Source organism: Gracilinanus agilis, chromosome 6 (assembly GCF_016433145.1).
Source record: "Gracilinanus agilis isolate LMUSP501 chromosome 6, AgileGrace, whole genome shotgun sequence".
In the NCBI taxonomy this organism is placed as follows: domain Eukaryota; kingdom Metazoa; phylum Chordata; class Mammalia; order Didelphimorphia; family Didelphidae; genus Gracilinanus; species Gracilinanus agilis.
Window position 1 is genome coordinate 102,144,014 of NC_058135.1, and position 17,664 is coordinate 102,161,677.

At 35.9% G+C, this 17,664-nt stretch overlaps 1 protein-coding gene across 1 annotated transcript in view; it reads right to left on the reverse strand.

Annotated features, from left to right (window-relative positions):
- Positions 1-17,664, reverse strand: part of TLL1 (tolloid like 1) — a 281,506-nt gene that overhangs the window by 134,667 nt on the left and 129,175 nt on the right. The window contains exons 6-7 of the mRNA XM_044681682.1: positions 11,795-11,973; positions 3,426-3,531 (exon numbers count right to left, since the gene is read on the reverse strand). Coding sequence (XP_044537617.1) covers positions 3,426-3,531; positions 11,795-11,973 — 285 coding nt within the window. The remainder of the gene's footprint in view (positions 1-3,425; positions 3,532-11,794; positions 11,974-17,664) is intronic.

Sequence of the window (17,664 nt, forward strand, 5' to 3'; positions counted from 1 at the left end):
CTAGAAGGGAGGAGAACTTTAGAGCTGCTAGGTAGACATTCCCAACATTTAAGTGGGTCCCATTTCCTCCCAGAGACCCATACAGGCACATTTAGCCTCCTAAGGCAAGGGCTTGTTATTCTCGATGGCCTTGTAAGATATACTTTCAATTGCTATTGTGCTTTCTAACCATTTCTTTTTCATGACCTGGATATAGTACACTAGTAATAAAGGCTTTCCTTCATATTCTGTGCCACACATTTAAAACACCTAAAGCAGTAATAATGAATTTGCAAATTGATATGCACCAAGAGAAAACGCTTTGGGGAAAAAATAACTCTCACAAACAGATTAAAGTTAAATGTTGAGCTACAGAAAGGATACTTGACACTCTGAAAGCCAATTAAACTTCATGAGTTCATACTAATGACAGAACATTCATTTTTCAAACTCATTAAAATGTTTGAAGTGTAGAAAACTGTATTTCTAACTCTGGTTTTATTAAGCAATCTCAGTTGGGCTGTGATTCATGGATGACTGACTGGAGATTTCATGTTATTTCTCTCATGGATGGCTCATGTTACACAGTAGTTTGTTCAAACTGGGGATCAGGATCCAAGCTCTGGAAAGTCTAGCGAAAGTCTTTTTGTTTGTCTTGGAGAGACGAGTCCAATGTAATTGATTCAGGTAGGGGCTAGAAGTAGCTCTCATCTCAAAGGGTATCCACTCACAAACTGTGCTCCTCAATGGATGGACCAGGACACAATGAGGAACTGAGCCAGGAATCCAAAAGATTTGGGCAGTAAAGAGGAAGAGAAGGAAAGGAATCAGAATCTCAATCTAGGTTATTTGGAGTAAATGAGATATATGTGGAGAAAAGAAGGAAGAGTTATTATGTCAATGTGTACATATTTCAAGTGTAATAGTTCAAACTAGGTTGAAAAAAATTAAAACCAGGAACTGACATGTACTGTAGTTTTGAAATAAACTCTATTGTATTAAACAGGATGCTAAACCAATCATCAAAAATCTCTAATAGTGGGGTCTTACTATGTATGTAAGCTACAGGATTAAACTGAAATTTTTAATATATTTTTTCTTATTTTTAACAAAAAATAAAAGGATAGAGTCTCAAAATTTTTTTCTGATGTCTTTTTTGCCCCCCCCCCCGTAATAATAGTTGCATTTGAGAATGACGCCATCTAGTAGATAGTTTCTTTGAAAAAAACAAACAAAACCCTCACCTTCTGTCTTATTTTTATATACAAAAAATAAAAGGATACAATCTCAAAAAATATTTTTCTTTTTTGTCCCCCAAGTAATAATCACATTTGAGAATGCTGCCATTCAGTAGATGATTTATTAAAAAAACAGCAACAACAACAACAACAACAACAAAAACCCTTACCTCCTGTCTTAAAAATCATACAAGTATTGGTTCTAAGGCAAAAGAACAGTAAGGGCTAGGCAACTGAGGCCAAGTAGCTTGCCTAAGATCACAAACCTAGGCAGTGTTTAAGGCCATATCTGAATCCAGGTCCATCTAACTTCAGGCCCAGAATTCTATTGTATAAGATTTCTGCATAAGCACAACTTCTGAAATTAAATGATGAAGTTGGCCTCATCGTGGCTGAGCAAACTCACAAAAAAGATTCAAAGAAAAAGCTTGAAGACGTATTTTAATTTTACTATTTCCTAGAAAAGGAAAAAAGAAATAATTTCCTTCCTTCTCCTCCCGGTAGCTCTCTACTTCCAGAAAACAGAATTCAGGCAAATTCTATGGTTGTAATTGTTCAGTCTCATATGTGTTAAAAAAAAAGCCTTCCACTAGCCCAGGAACCCAATCAAAATTAAACATTTGTAAAATTATAATCCACAAACCTCCTTCATTAAACCTTTCACTAGGACAGGGGAAAAGAAAAAAAAGTCTTTTATGAATTCCATTTCCTTGCCCTGTCCCTGCCCTTTGGTGGAGATATTAATGAATAAAATGTCTACAATGTGGGCAGACAGAATCAAAGCAAAGTAAGGGCATGGAAAAACACACAAAGGAAACCAATCCTTAATACAAAGTTGTAGGTTTATAGGACACCTGAAGTTGAAAAAACCAAGGCCAAGTTAAACATAGTCTTGAAAATCAATACCAGTCCTTTGCTGTAGAAATAGAAAGACAGTAGGATTTAGAATCAGAGGAGCTGAGTTCAGATTTCATATTTATAAATCTCTAATTTGAGGAAAGTTATTTAACATTTTGGGGTCTTAGTTTCCCCAGGTATAAAAGGAGTTAAAAATAGATGATCTCTAAGGTTTCTTCTGAGTCTAAATTATGAACTTCTTATCCTCAATGGAGAAATCATTAAAGAGTTTTATTGTAAGAAGTGAGGTTTTTTTGTTTGTTTGTTTGTTTGTTTGTTTGTTTGTTCGTAGTAAGGGGAAGGCTAGACCTGTAATTTCATTTATATAGAGAACTCATGTTGAGGAAATCCTGTTTAATGAATCCATATCTGCAACTATTCTGCAATGTATAGACTTGGAAAGCCAACTGGTAAACTGAGGTAAAGTGATTCATGTAGAGTATCATTAGGTCAAAGGCAAGCCTCAAGCCCAGATTTTCTTGATTCTGAGACCAGTTATCTACTAGCTCTTAAAAACCCAACCAAACAAAAAAAACCCTTACCTTCTTTCTTGCTACTGATTCCAAGACAGAGGATCAGCAAGGGCTAAGCAATTGCAATTAAGTGACTTGCCTAGGGTCACTCAGCTAGAAAGTATTTGAGGTCAGGTTTGAACCCAGTTCCTCCTGACTCTAAGCCTGATGCTTTATAGTTTGCTGACTCTATCTACCACTTTTTGATAGAAATTAATAAAATATAATTTTGCATCTTTTGTAATAAATTTTGTAAAAAATTTCCATCATTTTTCTATTATCTCACTGTATAATTAACTCAAGTGTATTAATATTATAGTGTGGTGTAGAAAACTTGAGCAACAGAAAACAACAAAGAATACAAGACATAAATCAGTCTGAAGAAGAGAACAAACATTTCAAATGCAGTACCCATTTATCCACCTTGACTGGTGTATTTTTATTTTATGCTGACTTTGAAAGTTTTTAATTTGCCACTCAATTTATGAAAGTTTGTACAATTAAACCTGCCATAATAATAAATCAAAATAAAATTTTTAACTGAATTGAACTCAGTGAAAGATAATTTTGAAGCTAATTCCATAAAATGTTTAATCTTAAATATGTTTTAAAATAAAACCTGGAAGAATTCCATATAATTATACAGTAATAATAGAATTACTTTTCTGATTTATTTCTCCTACAAGGCAGTAGCATTTGAAGGATGTTCTTCTATTTCCTAACATCAAAACAAAGGTTCTGAAGCAATCACACAGGGGAATAGAATTAAAATTCAAAAGTTATAACCTGAGACTCCAACCTTGAGAAGGTGTTCCTGGCATAGTGCATAATACTGTCAAAATCATATGGTTCCCCAAGGGAGTTCACTTCTCCAGGCTCCATCTTCAAGAAGTTGTACTCTTGACCTACAAATCATTGATAAGCACAGACTTAGAGAGTTTCTCTCAATAGATCATAACTAGAGAAAAAGCTTTGATTTCCTTCTAGGACCCATGCTTAGCTTTTACAAAATTCATGACCAACATGGGGAATGCAGAGATATATTGCCAGCAAAAGACATGCAGCCCATGAGGCACATTTCTGACCTGAATTAACCAAATTTAACTCTGTTAATAAATTGGTGCTTCCAAAAAGGTATCCGACAAAACTATGCTCTGGTTGGGCTCAAGTATACTTTTCCTAACACCTCTAATTAAGAGAGACAAGATGGGGCAGCTAAGTGTCTCAGTGGATAGTCAGGCCTGGAGATGGAAGGTCCTAGATTCAAATTTGTCCTTAGACATTTCCTAGCTATGTGATTCTGGGCCACATGCTTTACCCCAATTGCCTAGCCCTTACCTTGGAACTAATCCTTAGTAGCAGTTCCAAGACAGAAGGTAAGGTTTAAACACATAAATGAAAGAGGCAGGATGTCACATTGGAAATAGCACTGACTAGAATCAGAAGAAGCTAATTCAAATTTCACCTCTGACATTCTCCATGTGATCTTGGGTAAGTCATTCATTTCTTTTTGCCCCTGTTTCATTTGTAAAATGAGAAATTCACATTAAGTGGTTTCTGAAATCTCAATTTGATCTGCACTTAAAATTATGATGTTGCGATTTTAAAACAAATACCTTCTAGATTATAAGCCAGCTATGAATTTAGGTTTTCATCTGATATCTTTATCTGTGTATCAACTCTTTGATTACCAAATTTCAGAGATGTTCTTATGATCAGTTGTTATTCTATTTATTCCCAGAGATTAAGCCCTACAATAAGTGCATATGTAATTTCACTGCCTTTTAAAGCTAAGAAAATTGTTTTCCAGAAAACAAGAGTAGCACATTCCCTACTTTAAAAAAATAAAATCTAAATGGACCATGAAGATCTTTGCAGAAGAAATCCTCCAACCCTGGGAAAGCTTTACTTGGCAGATGTGGCCGTGGCTTGGAGAATAATCCTTCACTTTAGATCTCAATCATTATTATGACATCCCATGCATTTCAGTTTTAGTGCTTAGTCCTTAAAATACTTGGTTTTTATGACATTTTTGTATACATGTACACGTGCACCTTAATTTTACTACTTCTTCAAGGTCAGAAACCTAATATTGATCAATTCTGAGTTATGTTAAATACCTTTGCCAACACACACACACACAAACACACACACACACACACACACACACACACACAGCCCAGGCAGAGAGAGATGGAGATTCTCAGTTAGAATTCATATTTAGACTATTTCTACTTTCCTCAATCTAAATTCTCAAACCACAAAATGTCATAACATTCGGTCCGTGACTATTTATTAAATACATACTTATACTGTGCCAGGCATTTGTGCCAAGTGGATGTACTTTTGATTATTTAAACTCCTCAGGTGAAATATTAAGACTCAGAAATCAAAACATTTGTTTTACATGAAACCATAATAGACCTCTTACCAAAGAGCAAAGGGTAGAATAAGTAGTACTTATTATTGACAATTAAGAAGGATTTTACTGAAAGTTGGAATAGAACAAGTATAAATATCTTTGTCCAAAGTCACTAATAGCCTTGAGGTTGGTGTAGAAAAAAAGAAATGTCTCTCCCTTCTTATATATTCCAAAGAAACCTCAGGCTACTCCAAAAGGACATTAGTTAGTGTGAAAGATGTGGGAATGAGGTTGAGACTGAGAAGAGGCCACTGGAAACTGAGGTCACAGGCACCGAAATGAAAGAACCCTAGAGTACTGACAACAGTATGACCTTCATGAATTCTGGTCAGCTAACTTCTCAGGCTCACATAACCACAGCTACCTGGCATGTCTGCCATCTGGACTACAGTCCCTTATAGGAGAAACTATAATTTCTTTGATTGCAAGAGAAAAATAAAATTAGTCTTCAGAAAAGAGCAATTTTACTTGGATAAGAATTAAATGATAATTCTATAATAAGAAATAATAAGAATTAACAATAAGAATGAGCTAGGGACATAGCATTAAAAAGAATTCAATTAGAATTCTTAATGTACTCAGATAAAAATTCCTTTACACTTATTTTAAGTTTGAGTATTTGAATTACTCATTAAATAAATATTTATTAAATGCCTACTACAGATACAATGCTGTAGGTGGTAGTTGAAAAGAAGGCATGCAAGGCAAAAGCATGGAGAGGGAGAGAAATGGGACTTTAAAAATGTTATTGCAAACTATCTCTTGTAGATCTAATTAAGATTTGCTTTCTCCATAGCCATGTTTGACTTTTAGTAAAGCTATCCAGTCTTTTTAAAAATATCCTTATCTCTCATCTTAAAATCAATACTAAGGGGCAGCTGGGTAGCTCAGTGGAGTGAGAGTCAGGCCTAGAGACAGGAGGTCCTAGATTCAAACCCGGCCTCAGCCACTTCTCAGCTGTGTGACCCTGGGCAAGTCACTTGACCCCCATTGCCCACCCTTACCACTCTTCCACCTATGAGACAATACACCGAAGGTACAAGGGTTTAAAAAAAATCAATACTAAAAATAAGTCATGGGGGCAACTAAATGGGTCAGTGGATTGAGAGCCAGGTATAGAGATGAGAGGTCCTGGGGTCAATTCTGGCCTCAGACACTTCCTAGCTGTATGACCCTGGGCAAGTCACTTGACCCCCATTGCCCACCCTTACCACTCTTCCACTTATAAGACAATACACCGAAGTATAAGGGTTTAAAAAAAAAGAATTAATTCTTAGACCATATAGTGGACTCAAATTAAGATTCACCGAAATTTAAGAAATATATAAGGGAGAAAAAATAGAGAGATGGAGAGAAGTAGTGGCAGGAAGTGACCTAGAAAGAATTTTGAAAGTGAACTTTTAGAGAAGAAATTATAAAATATGGCCCACAGCAAGAGGAGCCCACTCAAGTTTCTTTCAAACCTCTTGGGCAGGTACCCCAGGTGTTACCACAACTACCACCTCCACAGTACATATACCAATAAAAAAAGACAAAAAAAGTCAATGAAATAAAAAGATCCTAAAAGATTTGTGATAAAAGGGGGGATGTCTAGATACAGTATTAAAGGAAATATGAAGAATATATTCCAAGAAAGCATGAAGTCATTAGTCAATAAATAAGCATTTATTAAGTATTAGTAATATTCCAGGCAGTGTGATAAGCTCTAGGGATAAAAAAGAAAATGGAAAACATATTATCAGTCTTCTGATGACAGAGACATACAAATAATTTTGTACTTACAAGGTGAATTGTATAAGTGGAAGGTAATCTCAGAGGGAAGAGACTAGTGGGTATAGGACTAGGGGATGTGATTGGGATAGGCTTCCTACAGAAGATGGAATTTAGACAGGGAAACAAGGAGTTGGAGGTAAGACAGAGGAGTATTCCAGAAAGAGAGGACCACTAACACAAAGCCACGTCAAGAGCTAGAATATTGTTGTATAGAAAGAACTGCTGTAGCAGCCTATGTAGAGAGGAGTGAAGTGTAAGAGGACTAGAAATATAGGGAAAAAGCAGAAGATGCTTTGAATGTCAAGAAAGAGGATGATACTGAGGGACAGTTAGTCATCTAGCTTGGCTTCTTTATAGAATACATGCATGGAAGCAGAAATAAAGTTAGAAAGGTAGTTAGGCATCCAAACATGCAAGACTCTAGTTTTCAGGCTAAGAATGTTGTGTCTTATCTATAAGCAATAGGAAGACAAGGTTTCTGATTAGGGGACTCAGGGATGTAGTCAGATCTGTATATTGTCAAGTGCATAGAGGGGAGTAAAGCGAAAGATACGTCTACACACACTGTCACTTCTCTGGTTCCAAATCTCATCACCTCTCCTCTGAAGCACATGGTAATTGTTCTAGTTTTGCTCCCTGCTTCAAGTCCAATAGGAACATCACTTTAGCAACCATGTAAAGGATGGCTTGGAAAAGGCAGAAACTAGAAGCAGAGAGACAAGTTTGTAAGTTATTGTAACACTCCAGGTAAGAGGTAATGGAGTGTGATATTAAATTGACTTTGAAACCAAGTTCTGCAAAAAGTTCTTGTATCTACTGAAGGTTCTTCTCCTTCAAAAATATTCCTAACTATGCCCAACTGGCTTTGCTGGCTCCACTTCCTTCAATTCCCCCACTCCATTTCTGCTCTTTCTGCATTACTGAATATTCCCTATTTTTCCAAAATGGGTCTGGGAAAAGATTCAAAATAGGAGAGACAATCTCTGCCATTAAGAAACTTCCCCTAATACTCAGAGATGAGTAAATGTAAATACAAGAGCTTGCTTCTTTCACACTTATTTTAAATGTATATCTCTGTGTCCAGGCTTCTGCATTCTTAAGAGCAAGAATAATTTTTTGAATTACTTCTTTTATAATTTTCTAAAGCACAAAGCACAGAATTTGGCATAGACTTTATGCTTAATAACTCTTTTTGGCGGGCCAACTTCATCTTATTTTTCAAACCAGTGAAAAGAAACATATTTCAGAAATGTTTTCTCACATAAACTTTCCTCTCCTGAGGATATGAAAGAATCAGCTTTGGGCCCAACTAAATGAATGCTCTATTGCTTCCCCTACTGTAGCATTATTCTTTGCTTGTTTGAATGTCAGGACTTCTTAATGCCATTATAAGCAGGGAAGTCTTCATTTCCAAGGGGACCAAAAATAGCTAACAGCTAACACGAGGCATAAGTAAAGAAATAATCCTCCCTGTAGCAAAACCTGAGATTGTTCATATTTAAAATGCAAATCACCCACTAAGAGCATCCAGTCAGGAGGAATTTATGTGGAAGTTTTAATGTCCAGGTCTTCAAGAACATAATGAGAAGTAAAGATATGTGTAGAAATTCCAACTAAAAAGAGGACTAATACATCAAGTGTCAAAGAAAATTAGCTTTTATTTCTAAAATATGTTCTAATTTTTTCAAACCTTTTCAGCTGTACACATTTGTTATTAAATCAGATTTAAATTAAATTATTCTGCAGGAGAAAAAAACAAACTATGCACAGCATGAACATCCCCAAACTCCTCCTCTTCTGAAATTCCCTATTTGTGGAAGGGCACCACAATTCTTCTACTCACCCTGGTTCTCCACATCATTGACCCTTATTTCCCTCATATCCAATCAGATTCTAAATCTTGCAGATTTCATATCCACAATAATTCATTCTTGTCTGGTTCCTTCTATACACAATGCCATCAATCTAGTGGGCACCCTCATCATTTCTTGTTTATACCATAGTAATGACTTCCTACTTGAGCTTCTTTCCTCAAGTTTCTCCCTTCATCACCTTATCTTCTACACCTGCCAAAATTATACTTCTATAATACAGGCTTCATCTGTCACTCCCATATGTAATGGACTCCAGTATCTCATTATTATCTCTCGGTCCAAATACAGACTCTTCTATTTGAAAATCCTTCACAACCTGGCTCCTATCTTCTGCTCCAGACCTATATACAACTGCCGGAGATAAAAAGACAAGAAAAAAAACAAACAATTCTTGTCCTCAGAGAGACTTCATTCTCTCGTAGTAGAGGTGGACATATAAAGACACACATACATATAACAGATACACAAAATTAATGTGAAGTGATTTGGGTGAGAGGCTCTACTAGCTGGGAGAATGAGGAAATTCCTCATGTAGGTGGTAGGGATTAATTTGAGCTTTGAGGGAAAATATGGATACTAAAGTGGAAGACAAGATGAAATATATTTCAAGTAGTGGGCAAGACTCTGCAAAGGCACAGAAATGCATGTGAAGAACAAGATTGTTTAAAATGGAATGGCTTTATATGTCCACTTCTACCATGAGAGAATGAAATCTCTCTGAGGACAAGAATTATTTTTTTCTTGTCTTTTTTATCTCTGGCACCTAGTACAGTTACTATACTTTGACAGAGAATTTGTACTTTTAAATGACTGATGGATGCTCTACTTTTAGTGTCATGGAACTTAAAAGAAGGATCTTAGAAATCATTTAATCCAAAGTCCATTTTACAGATGAGGAAATGAAGGTACACAGTTGTGAAATAGGTCTATGTCATTTTTAAATCCTTACCTTCTGTCTTTGAATCAATACTGGGTATTGATTCCATAGAAGAAGAGTAGTAAACAAGGTAGGCAATGGGAGTTAAGTGGCTTGCCCAAGGTCACACAGCTAGAAAGTATCTAAAGTCAGATTAGAATCCAGGACCTCTCATCTCCAGGCCTGGCTCTCAATCCACTGAACCACCTAGTTGTCCCCTCTATGTCATTTTAAGGTACCTAATCCAGGGCTTAAAAATAGGTCTCTCCAAGATATAGATCTGACACACTCTCAAAATACATAAATGTTGATTAACCCGAGAGAGAAGTGAAGATGAGAATTCACCGGGACCTTGAAAATATAATATATAATAGCTATGTGTGTGAGTGAAAACAATATTGGTCTTGGACCCATAAAATCTGAATTCCTGACCCAGCTCAGACACTGACTCACTTTGTGACTTTAGGCAAGTTGCTTCCCTTTGATGTCTATTTCCTTTCCTATAAAAAGAAGACAGTAATATTCATTCTTCCTGCCTCAGAAGTTGATAAGAAATAAGCAAGATCACAGATATAAAATGCTTCTAATTATGTGGCATCGTAAAACAGCTATTAGTATTTATAAAACAGTTTCTGTTTGTGCTACATGCATTCCCCACCACAGCACTGTGAGGCAGGTAGGCAAGGTGCCCTGGTGCGTACATAGATCACTGGACTTGGAAGTCAAAAAGATGTAGCTGCAAATTCAGCCTCAGATCCCTAATAGCTCCGTGACCTTGAGTCTCAATTTCTTTGTCTGCGCTATAGGGATAATAAAAGCACATAACATATAGGATCAGTGGAGTATCCAATGAGATAATATATGTAAACTGCTTTGTGAACCTTAAAGCATTATAAAAAGCACTATAAGCTATTATAACTATCATCAGTGTGAGAAGCATTACTCTCATTTTAAAGATAAACAAACTGAAGCAACAGTTTAAGTCACTTACAAAATCTCACCACTCTGAAATATGAGCCAGAGCTGGAACTCAGTTCTTATGGCTCTAAACTTACTCTTCTATAAGTGGCTGCCAAAGGCGTTATTTTAACTATAAAGAAAATTTTAATTTTCCATAATGGACCTTTTTAAAAAAAAACTAAACTGAAAACTAAAACCAAAGACACTAGGTTACTTGGGCACGAATGCAAATATTGCTAAGTTGATACCTAAGAAACTCAAATGAAGTATCTCTAAATTTTCGCATATCTCCAAGGTTCTTCCTTGTTAGAACGCTGTTCTGAATTTAGTCCAAATCAAAGTAACAGCCACAGACTGATCCTGGCGAAAGCTTTTGAATTTGGACTCAAAGAACCTGGGCTCCAAACCTTACCTACTCTCTCCTGGCCTTGGTTTCCTTTTTTATAAAATGAAGTAAGCTAGATTAAACAAGGTCTTATCATCCTAAGACCCATAGCTACCCTGGTCCCAGGACATAATGCTTTCTGCCTAACATGTCTAGAAAACAATATAGAGAAAACAAATGTAGTTAGAAAAAATAAAGCCTAAGGATCTTATGAAAATTCATGTCTGGATAACTGATTGATGGGTCCATTTTTTGAGATGGCTAGAGGATTGGGTAAAGGAATCGGGCTGACTCCAAGCTGTCATGTCATCTGACCAAATAAGGGCTTTAAAAAAAAGTTGCTCCTTAAGACTGAAAATAGACAATGAATAGTGCTTGAAGAGAATTGCCATCGCCTGAGAAAATAAACAAAATTCAAAATTATTCACCAAAAGACAACCCTTATTTTCATATGAGAAAAATAACAGCTTCGAGATTCAACTAGCTAGTTTCAAAGCCAAAGGAGCATATCGGAGAGCCTTTCTCACTGACTACAACACAAAGGCAGTCTGTCAAAAACACCATCTAAGCATTTCCCACATGCCAATCACTGTACTAGGCACAGTATAAAAACAAAGAAAGGGTCTAATAAAAGACTCTTACTTTTAAACCAAATATTAATTTAGATGAATTAAAGCATCTGCATCAAAGAGTATCCGAAGATCCAAATGTAAATATATAATGTTGAGAGAGGGGAGGGAAGGGAGAAGGAGATAAGGAAGGAGGGAGAGAGAGACAGAGACAGACAGACAGACAGACACCCAGGGTACCTTTAAATGTGACTTGTCTATCACCTCACCTGGCTGGATATTTTCTCTTATGATAGTTACATGTTTATCTCGGTCTGGTCGTGTGTGTTCATGCCAGAAACCTATTACATGTCCCAATTCATGGACAACAATTCCAAATTTATCACAATTCTTGCCAATAGAGATAGCTTGAGGTCCATTGCCTCTCCGACCCACATAAGAACAGCATCTGGAATAAAATGAAAAAGAAAAAGGAAGTCGTGGATAAACTACATAAGGAGTAGCCCATATGTGAACAATCTATTGCCCATCTGATATCCTTGCTCACATGAGCAAAGGAATCCTTCATATATAAAAAGTAAGGCATTTTTATCAACCTTCCCATCTTACATATCTAAAAATCCTTCAAAAAAGATTAGTGGAAATTGTTTGGAAACAACCTCCATCTTACAGAAAGCCTTAGCAAAATAATGGGGAGGGGAGGGCAGGGAAAAGGGAGGGAAGGAAGGAAGAGAGTGAGGGAGGGAAGAAAGGGAGAAAAGAGGGAGGAAGAGAAGTGAAAGAGGGAAGGCTGGAGGGAGAGAAGAAAGGGGGAAAGGAGGGAGGGAGAGAGAAGAAGTGAAAGAGGGAGAGAGGGAGGGAGAAAGAAATGAAGGGAGGGAGGGAGGGAAGCAGTGAAGGAAGGAGGGAATGAGATTTCATTAAATACCTATTACATGCCAAATATTTTGCTAAGAACATTACAAAAATATCATTTGATTCCCACAACAACTCTGGGAAGTAGATGCTGCTATTATCTCCATTTAACAGTTGAGGAAATTGAGGAAAATAGAGGTTACATGACTTGTTCTGGGTCACACAACTATTAAGGTCAGATTTTTAACCCAGATCTTATTTATTCCAGGTCTTATTGAGTCCAATACTCTACATACTATATAATCTTGCTTCCTCTAAAAAGAGATTTTTAGTTTTTATGCTTAATTAATCTTAATAGGACCAATTCCCCAGAAACATAAAGTACAAAAATTTACTTTACTATTTACATGATAATCATAAAAAGCTCAAGTTATTAAACAAGTCAAAAGTGACAAAACATAACTAAATATTTAGGTTAAGTAACCTAAAGCCATGCAAGATTGTCTCCCAGGTATTTCAATTTAATTCCCAGGTCAATTATAGAGTAGTTGTCTCAACCCAAGTTAAGGGTTTTGTTAGGTTGCCAAATCAGTTTTAATATCTTTCTACTCTTTTCATTTCAGAAAGTGTCTTATATTCTTGGGCACTGACCACTATAAATATCAAAGATCTCTGTAACTTTTTCTCAAGTTGTTTCTTATATGTATATGTATATGTAAGTCCTTTTTTTAGTTCTTTGAGAACAAGGACCAGTAATTCAGGTTTTTTTTTTAATTTCCAATATAATCCATTGATATTTATAACAAAGCAAAATTTGTGAATGCAAAATTTGTACTCTCTATATATTACATACATCTATCATACATATTACATACGTACATATATAACCTCTTTGCCTCTCTTTCGCAATTTCCTGATTTATGAAGTACAAATGTTCAGTCTGAAATTTTAACTGATTGTTAAACTCATTGCTCTCTTAAGCCCGTTTGAGCTAGCTCCCGCAGAACCTCTAGGTCTAGATTTTATGCAACCATAATAAATACTTACCCAAATGCACATTTTTAAGAAAATAGAATGCATATCCTCCAAGATTATATTTCTCTGGTCTTTACATTATGTACACAGAAGAATAACTTGCGAAATAAAATTAAGTAATGAAGCAATACCTTTCATTTCTTTGGGGGCTAATCCTAACTATTCCTATACTTTCAACTCCCACTAATAAGAATTTCACATCAAACAGCAGATGGAGCCCTTGATAAAAATGAAAAATATTTCTAATATTGCCCTGGCCATAAAGCATTAGTTACATTTCATATAGAAAAAATTATACTCATTACTACCACTGATCTATTTCCTGGACATATTAGAAACTCAGTTTGGTGGGAGTTCTTGTTTTCCCTCAGGCTAGACATCTTATTTCAACTGTATTGATAACTTCGAATAAGGAAACTCCTTCAACTAATAGAGACTGATAACAGTCATTTTCATTCTAAAGGAAAGAGTTACACCTAAAGGTTAAGTGACTTGCCCAGTATCATAAAATTCCCAAGAGGCATTTGAAACCAAGTTTGCCTGATCTGTAATTGACTGAATCTCATCATTTTAGAATTCATTCTCCTGGTTTTTTGTTTTGTTTTTGCTCATGTTGACTTTGCTAGGAAGAGTGATGATACATTGAATGTTTGAGATGGCGATACCATATGAGTCAAGAGACTTGGACATGCCTAGTTTCCCTTCAATAGGTGGGCATTTTTGTTGAGTTCTTTGTGAGTTCAAGGTCTGATGTGCTTCAAGGTTACTGTGAACATATAATAGATAAGTTTTACTCATTTTATGAATACTATACTTAACATACCATGTCTGCTAAATATGTAAACCATGTTAAAAATTACTTATAAAATGCTGATTTTAAATGATCACTCTATTGCAAATAGTAATAATATGAAAATAGGTTTTGAACAATGATATATGTAATACCCAGTGGAATTGCTTGTTGGCTCTGGGAGGGTAAGGGAAAGAACATGAATCATGTAAACATGGGAAAATATTCTAAATTAATTAAACAAATAAGTTTATTTTTTTAAATTGCTTATAAATCTTCTATATGTGATGACATAATATCCAAAGTTTTACAACCCACCTGGGAGAGTATGAGATATCATTCTTTTTTTTTTTTTTTAACCCTTGTACTTCGGTGTATTGTCTCATAGGTGGAAGATTGGTAAGGGTGGGAAATGGGGGTCAAGTGACTTGCCCAGGGTCACACAGCTGGGAAGTGGCTGAGGCCGGAGATATCATTCTTTGTGATACCCACTGCTCTACTTACTATATTAAAATGCCCCTCTGCAGCCCAGATATATTTTAAAAATAAGAAACCAACAAGCAGAAAAATCAACAATTTGGTGTAAGAAATGGAGGAAGGAAAAGTGCGAAAATGGCTTCTTTTTAAAATCAAAATATCATTGCTTTTTCCATATTATATAATATAGATTTTTAGAAATGTTTCCTATTTGGGTACCATATTTATTGTTTGAAAACTGTTTCTGCCTTCTGCCTTTCTGCTCTCCTACTAGAAGATATTCTCCAGTCTGGCTTCAATACTGTTATAGACTAGTCACAGCAGGCAAAGCTTCAGACTGACACATTTTAAGCAGGCTCCTTCTGTTCCTCTCAGATCCTTCTGATCAGAACCATTGGACATATAGTTGTTTGTATTGTAAGGCTATAACCAAAATGTCACTATCTTTCTAATAACATTAAGTGCTAGTGCAATAACTTCCTTTTTTTGTTTCTTGTTTTGTTAAACCCTTACCTTCCATTAGAATCAATACTGAGTATTGATTCCAAGGCAGAAGACTGGTCAGGGCTAGGCAATGATTTGTCCAAGGTCACACAGATAGGAAGTGTCTGAGGCCAAATTTGAACCCAGGACCTCTCATCTCTAGGCCTGGCTCTCAATCCACTGAGCTCCTCAGCTGCCCCCTACCACAATAACTTCCTAATTGTCTCCCTATTTCCTGTCTCTCCCATTTCCAATCCATCTGAGATACATCTGAGATACAGCTACAAAAATCATTCTATGGTTCAGATATGACCATGTCATTCAGCTACTCAAAACCTCAGGAGGATTCCCACTGACTGAAAGATAAAATACAAATTTCTCTATCAGGGATACCACGGTCCTCATAGCCATGCAGTCTCACAGCCTAAATGTCATTCTTGACTCATTATCTCTTACCACCACCCTGGCAATGTTCAATCTGTTGCCAAGTCCCATCAACTCTATCTTTGCAACATCTCTTTTATTTTCCCCTGACACTGTCACCACCATGCTAGTGCGGGCTTTTATCATATCATACATACACTAATAACAGTGGTTGGTCTGCCTTCCTCAATCTTCTTTCCATTCTAGGCTCTTCTACTCAGCTGTCAAACTAATTTTCCCAAAGTACCGAACAGACCATATCACCGCCTAGTCAATAAATTTCAGTGATTACCTATCACTTCAAAAATCAAATTAAAAATCCTATCTTTGGCATTCAAAGCCCTTTACAACCTGACCTCATTTCTACCTTTCCAGTCTTTTTATATATACTGTTTGAACTATTGACACTAGCCTCTTTGCTTCTCCTCACAGAAGACACCATCCTCTAGCTGGGGGCATTTTCTCTGACTGATCCTCATGCCTTGAATATTCTCCCTCCTTATATCTGTTCAATAATAATAATAATCATAATCACAATAATAAAAATAATAATAAATTTTCAGAGCCATTGTCATTTTACATAAGTAGATGGCTTCCATGAGGAGCAAGGTGGCATGCTGGGTAGAGTTGCCAGGCCTGAAGACAGGAAGATTCCTCCTTCTGAACTCAAATCTGGCTTGAATCAAAATCTGGCCAAACTGATTAACTGTGTGATCCTGAGCAAGTCACCTAATCCTGTTTGTCTTGGTTTCCTCATCTATAAAATAAGTTGTAGAAGGAAATGGCAAATCGTTCCAGTATCTCTGCCATGAAAACACCAAATGCAGTCACCAAGAGGCAGACACAGCTTAAAAAATGACTAAATAACATCAGAGATGGCTTCCACTAAGAATTTCCTTTACTAATACATTAAAGCTACATGCATACATATATATGTGAATAAATGTCTATATATGTGGATGATCATTAATATTATCAAGGAAGAGTTACTGACATTTATCTAAGCACATTGAGATTCGCAAAGTACTTTAGACAGATAGACAGATAGATTATATCATATTTATACATATATACATATATATAACCTAATATAATCTTCACAATTTTGAGAAGCATGTCTATTAAATCTGTTTTATGTATTAGGAAATTGATGCATAAAATGGCCAAGTGGCCTTTCAAGATTCACAGACACAATAAATATCCAAAGAGGGAATGGAATACTAAACCTTTGTGATTCCAAGTCAAGCAGCAAAATCTGGTTTCTAGGTAATTTGGCATGAATTAAAAGGATTTCAATTTTCCCATCAAGTATATGAGGGAATTGTGGTTGGTGTCTCAATTTCCTTCTAACTTTAAAATTCTGTATTTCAATGATTGTTCATATAGTATGGCTAATTTTATTTTTTGTCAATCTAGAAGAATTTTAATTGAGTATTGACACCTTATTTTTTTTAATTGACACGTGTTATAAGGTTAAAAATATTTCTAATGATGATGCCTTTATTCAAAATCTATTTGGATATAGTTCTTTCTTGGGAATTGTCACAAGAATCATTTTATGATCCATTCAAAGAGGAAGAAAGTTATTCTAATTTGTAATAACACACTATTTGGGACCAGAAACAATGTTTCCCAGCTTGGAAGTCCAAAGGACTTCTGGCTATTTAGAAAACCAAACTCCCTCCCCAAGAGCAAGGTCTGAAAACACAGATGGTATGCAAAAGCAATGTGTTGTAGGCAGTAAGGTTAATTCTAAAAGATGAATCAGAAACTCTTAGAGGGAAAATACAATTGAGATATCATCTAGCCAACCTCCTCTAATAATCTCTTCTACAATATGAAAGTTAGCATAATACAATAGAAAGAAGATTGAACTTGGAAGGATAGAATAAGAGGAAGAGAAGGAAACAAGTATAACTATTATGTGTTAGGATCACCAAGTCTATTGCAAATATTTTCTCATTTGAGTCTTACAAGTACCATTCAAGAATTGTGGTATTATTATGTCCATTTTACAGCTGAAGAAACAAAGGCAGACTAAAGTGTTTTGCCCAAGGTCACACAGTAAGTTTCTGA